This window comes from Mus caroli, chromosome 2 (genome assembly GCF_900094665.2).
Source record: "Mus caroli chromosome 2, CAROLI_EIJ_v1.1, whole genome shotgun sequence".
Taxonomy (NCBI): domain Eukaryota; kingdom Metazoa; phylum Chordata; class Mammalia; order Rodentia; family Muridae; genus Mus; species Mus caroli.
Genome location: NC_034571.1, coordinates 164,404,431 through 164,410,069, shown reverse-complemented (window position 1 = coordinate 164,410,069; position 5,639 = coordinate 164,404,431). Strand labels below are relative to the sequence as shown.

Here is a 5,639-nt window from a genome sequence, read left to right as displayed (position 1 = left end):
ACTTTGTAGACCAGGCTGGCCTCGAACTCAGAAATCCGCCTGCCTCTGCCTCCCAAGTGCTGGGATTAAAGGCGTGCGCCACCACGCCCGGCTTGGCCCTCATCTCTTACACTGAACAAAAGATCTTTCTTGGTGGTGGACTTTGATGTGTGACATTCATGCAATTTGACTTAAAGCATTTGGGAAAAAAATGGTAAGAAACAGTTCATTTACACATGAAATGCACACACGCAAATCTTTGAAGGCTGTTACTACAAAGCAAAAACCCCACAGACTACAGAGATGTCTTGGTGCAGAAGCACCCACTGCAGAAATCTGGGCATGACTGCGCATGTCTGTACCCCAGAGCTCACAGGTAGAGAGTCTAGGATCCGGAGAGTTTGCTGGTTAACTAGTCATGCCGAAATGGTGTTCTTCAGGCTTACTGAGAGACCCTGTCTCAAGGTAACAGCAGAGAGGGACAGAGGAGGACACCTGACATCTTGTGTGCACACACTCAGTGTCCACACCCCCAGTCACACAAAACAACCGAGACAAATGCTTAGTTCTCTCCCCTCATTGACGGCTGGGCTGTTTGAAGCTGGAGGTGTGCGCAGAGACACAAGCCCTGACAGCAGGTGAGGATATTTGGGAAATATTTTGTATCTTGGTAGCAGTATCTAAGCGCGTTCACAGAGGCCCTGTTGAAGAGGCTGCAGAGGGGATCCAATCCCACTGGGCTCTGCAGGACTTGGCAGGAGGCCTTTGATAGGACAGCCACTTGGGAAGCCACTCCTAGGCTGACAAGGCTCCTGATGCTTTTAGCACACTATGCCTCTCCTTACATTTTTAAAAAACTGACCAAGAACAGCAAAAACCAATCAGATCCCCTTGGCTGCTGTCTCTTGCCAAAGACACTTCAAGTTTTCTATGCTTTTATGATGGTAAGTGAATTTTAGAAAACTAATTTGGAATTAACATGCACACACAGATGTTTGCAGCTCCACTATTCCCACATATACATGCACACACAGACAGATGTTTGAAGCTCCATGCACTATTTTCCAAGCTGATAGAGGAGGAGATGAGGATGGGTTTGCTTCTGAGAGATGGGTCCCTTGTGTGGGCATCAGCTTTTTAAGCCTCACAACCATGGAACCACCGTCACCCACGGGTGATGTGATTCTTTCTGTTCTTTCATCTATGACGAAAAGGCACAAGCAAAGCTCTGAAGCCTCTCCTGTCACTACAGCCTTCTACCTTCAGACCACACTGGCAGATGTAGGCGGATTTAATGCCAGCTGTTTCTGGTCAGTGTGTCCTCACCACACCTACTTTTCTAACACTTCCAGCATTGCCCTGAGGGTTTTCTTTGTTTCAGTGCTGGGATCAAACTCATGACTCTGCACATGAGATGCAGGTGCTCTACCACTAAGCCACACTTAGCCCTTGGCTCTCCAAACTGGCCTCCAACTCTCCTAACTCTACCTTAGGAGGACAGGATTACAGGTGTGCCACATCTGGATTTCTACCTTAGTAAAAACAAACAGTAGTCTCAAGTTTTCCTTTAGCCTAACTTTCTCTATAACAACAACAACAAAACAATTGGAGCCGCAATGAGGTCCACTGCTTTGTATGCCCTCCATGCCTACTGGACTACACTGCAGGGGGAGGGGGCTGAGCATGACCTCAGACCTGCTGAGGTGACACTGACTTCTGCTCTCACCTTTACAAGTTATGAAAATGCACTATGACTCCTTTCTTTTTCTGCACTGGTGACAGAACCTAGGGCCTCACACTCTACTGCTGAGCTACAAGCCCAGCCCACCTGTGCTCTTTCACCTCCATGACTGCTTTTCCTGAGAGCTCATTCTGCGACACTGTGCGCAAGTGCTTGACCCATCCTTTTAAAATCTTCCCTACATCATCATGCCTTGAGCCACCGACCACCTACTTATCTGTCGATGAAGACCAACGCAGCCAAGCCCCAAATCTGTTTCTAGAGGCCAGGCCCCCTAGGCTGGGCAGCATCTGCTGAGGTTGCAGGATAGTTTGCAGCAGGCCTGGGACACTACCTTTTCCAGCTTGGCCCTCAGCCTCCTCTCCTCCATCCTCTTCTTCAGCACCTCCACATCCTCCTTGGTGCCATTGAGCACGATGATGTCCTCCTCCTGGAAGGCGGCCCCACACTGAAAACCAAAAGGAGAGTCAGTCACCAGAGGAGGCAGGCACCCATGGTCCCACCGTTCACTCTCCATTGGCCTCCAGCCCTTGCTAGGCTCCTGTCAGTTTTGCCTCCATCTTGGATCAGCTGCTCTCAGGTCCATGTGCCCAGAGAAACAGCCTGGCAGCCCGACTCTGGAGGGTTCCAACAGGGTGGCTCATGTATCAGACTTTGTACACACTGGTCCAAGCTGGACACCTGTTTTCCTTTTGGAAGTCTGTAATCTCTGACTAACCAGGCCTGAGCAAAGACTCTAAGCAGTGGAACCATCTGAGGAGGCTGTGTTGTGTGGCCGGGGGCCAATGGTTACTCTGTGAGCCTGCCCATCCTCCCTATCCCCATACCGTACTGCTGGGTACCAACAGCACACCTCCTGCTGGCCGCAGCCCTAGCTGAAAGAACAAGTGTCTGCTAACTTCCATTTCTTAGGGTGACCCTAGACACACCTTAGCAGAACAAGACTGAGCCATGTCCAAGGTGTCCCAGCGGTGTCCTAGAGGCAGGGACAGACACTTGTCAGTTCATGCTCAGCTCTGCCAGCTGCACACATGCCCATATTCACAGAATTGTAAGCAAGCAAGCCCCCACCTCAGAGAGGCCACCTGCCACCACACCACTAAGTCCCTTCCCCTCTGAGAATGAGGTCCTAGGCACTGATAGCCTGGGACCTTCTTCACGTTATCCACGTTCTCAATGCTACAGTCTCTGCAGGAAGAGAGACAATGTTGGAGAGCAAGACTCCTACACGGAACTGAGGCTTCTGTTCCTACCTCCAGGGCAGCCTCCTTGGCTGTAAGGGTGGTGTAACTCCAGAGAAGAGACCCTCAAAGGTGGCTGCTCTGTTCCCCAGGGACTCCACACAGTCTGCAGATGATTCTGGCTGTCACACCTGGGAGGAGGTATAACTGCCATCCTCCGTAAGAAAGCTGATAAACAGGACCCTCTCTTTTAAGAGGGCCCAAGGTCTCTGGCACCTCTGGGCACACAGGTCAGAGGTCAGCGTGCATGCCTGACGAGTGGTTTGCTCTTTTCTCAGGGCTGCCCTGAGGAGTGTTGCTGACTGAAGGTATTTGCGAGCCCTGAGCTTGGCGGCCTCCAGAGAAATGACATGAAGGAAGGGAGGTTCCCACTGAGGTAGAGGGCTATCTCAGCCACCATGAGGCAGGGAGATGGGGAGGAACAGCCTCTAAGCAGGTGGCCCCTGGGAAGTCTGGGACCAGGCACACTTGGGTAGAGACCCCCTCAGTGAAGGAGGGAGGGATCTTCCTTGGAGAGAGGATGAAAAGGGACTTTTCTGGAACTGAGTGAGGTGGGAAGGAAGGCCCCAGGGGCTCAGAGGCACACGCTGGCGTAACTAACCCTCCTGAGGACAGTGAAGGGTGCAGGAGGCGGGACCCTTAGTGCACAGCCATCTCCCTGCTGGGACCTCAGCTGCAGTTTCTCTCCAGAGGCACCAGACCTCCCTGCTTCTTAGTTTTAACACCAGTGGAGAAGTCACCAGTGGATTTTATAATTGAAAAGCTTGACACAAAACCATGTCACACAAGACAAGACTGTGAGGGAGAAATTTGTGGGGATGAAGTTCCTAGCACAGCATATCTTAACTGAGGTGATAAACAACATGGCCACAACGGCTTGTGAGGAAAGGGCTTCTTTCCACTCACCACCCTCCGGCCGCACTCACCACTGAGGTGAGTCAAGGCCGGAGCCAGGAGGCAGGAACTGAAGCAGGGATCACGGAGAAACACTGCTCCCTGCTTGCTCAGCCTGCTTTCTTAAACCACCCAGGAGCGGCATGGCCAGCCAGCAGGGAGCTGGAGCTTCCCTATCAATCACCCGACAAGAAAATGCCTCACCAGCTTCCTACAGGCCAGGCCCACACAGGCACCATCTCACCTGAGGTGCCTTCCTCTCAGGTAACTCTAGGGTTGTGTCAAGGTGAGGAAACCCAGCCAGCCCGGCACAGGCAGGGTTGGCACCCCTGACCTAAGAGTCCACCAAGGAGCGACCACCACCTCCAGGGGTCAGGATGCTGCCCACCGACCATTCTCTGTACATTCAGGTGGTTGTGGGGAAAGAGCCCAGACCTGGAAAGAGGCAGAACCTTAAAGCCTACTGAGTGTTTCTCTCTTGAACCTGGGTCTCACTAAGCAACTCTGTAGCCTTGAACTCTCTGTGTAGAGCAGACTTGGCCTCACACTAGTGGCTGTCCTCCTGGGACCTCAGGGTGACCTTCCCTGCCTCTCCGCACCTGCTCTTTCCTTTATGGTGCTGGCAACAGCCTCCTTTGGGAACAGCCCTGGCTGTGGCCTGACTCTGGACACACACACACCCAGCACTGAAATGTCAGACAGCTAAACTGTTAGGAATTTGAGCTGGAGAGATGGCTCAGTGGTTAAGGGTGCTTACTGCTCTTGCTAGAGGCCCCATCCAGTGGCTCACCACCTCTAACTGTAATTCCAGGGGATCTGACCTCGCTTCTGACTGTCACAGTACTCCGGTCTAGTTAGCCTGTTAGGCAGGGATGTCTAAAAGCTGCTCATGAGGCAAAAAGAGTTTTAAGGAAGCTCTCCTCCTGGAGTCTGGTGCTCTCTAAATTTTCCATTCTCGAGTTAGTCTAGTGGATGGATCCACGTGTTCTCTTTATTATAAATGCCTTTTAAGATTGAATTCTGACATAGCTAAAGCCTTTTGCCAGTGTTCTAACAGTCCTAAAACGTCCTTGAGCTAGACAGTGACATTTAGAATAGCCTCTGGTATTACACTATCAATAAAAGCCAAGTAGTTCCCATATACAGGAATTTACAATGGTTTAGGAAGTAGATTGGGCTGTGGTTTTAGAGTATTACATTATTCATGAGATAGTTAACTCCCTAGTTAGAGCCATGACTTGGGTGTGAAAGCCCTTGCCCTAAAAGAGTAAAGACCTCACACCTGGCTTCTAAGACTATAGCTGAGTTACACCCACACACACGTATTTACAATGGCCTAAGAAAAAGGTGGACTATACAATAAACTAAAATAGGAACTATGGCAAGGGCGCAAAGCTTCTAAGATTAGTGAATCTTAGATAGAGCCCTTGTTGATCCCAGTTGTTATCAATAAATTTTATCCCAGGTGGTTCCCGTTAGACTTTTTGTGTTTACATTCCTCTGTTTTATGTAAGATTTTGGTTACCTCATTTGTACCTTGCGAATGTCTCCCAACTTTCTTATTGTCTTCTACATAAAAAGTCTGATGCTCGATTCAAAAAATACATTCAGATTCCACACGACCTCTCCTGTGTGCGTCTGTCTGTCAATTCATCCTACGCTTTGTCCACCCACGACTAGAGACCCGTTCCACACAGACAAAGGGGCCCAGAGGGTCTGCGACATCTGACCTTGTGGGCACTTGAATGCAAGTGGTGCACACACACACACACACACACACACAC

General features: G+C 50.5%; 1 protein-coding gene across 1 annotated transcript in view; it reads right to left on the bottom strand.

The window, feature by feature from the left end:
• Rtf2 (replication termination factor 2) overlaps window positions 1-5,639 on the bottom strand; it is a 30,894-nt gene that overhangs the window by 4,576 nt on the left and 20,679 nt on the right. Inside the window, exon 6 of the mRNA XM_021155940.1 lies at window positions 2,055-2,168. Within this exon, the coding sequence (XP_021011599.1) occupies window positions 2,055-2,168 (114 nt within the window). The remainder of the gene's footprint in view (window positions 1-2,054; window positions 2,169-5,639) is intronic.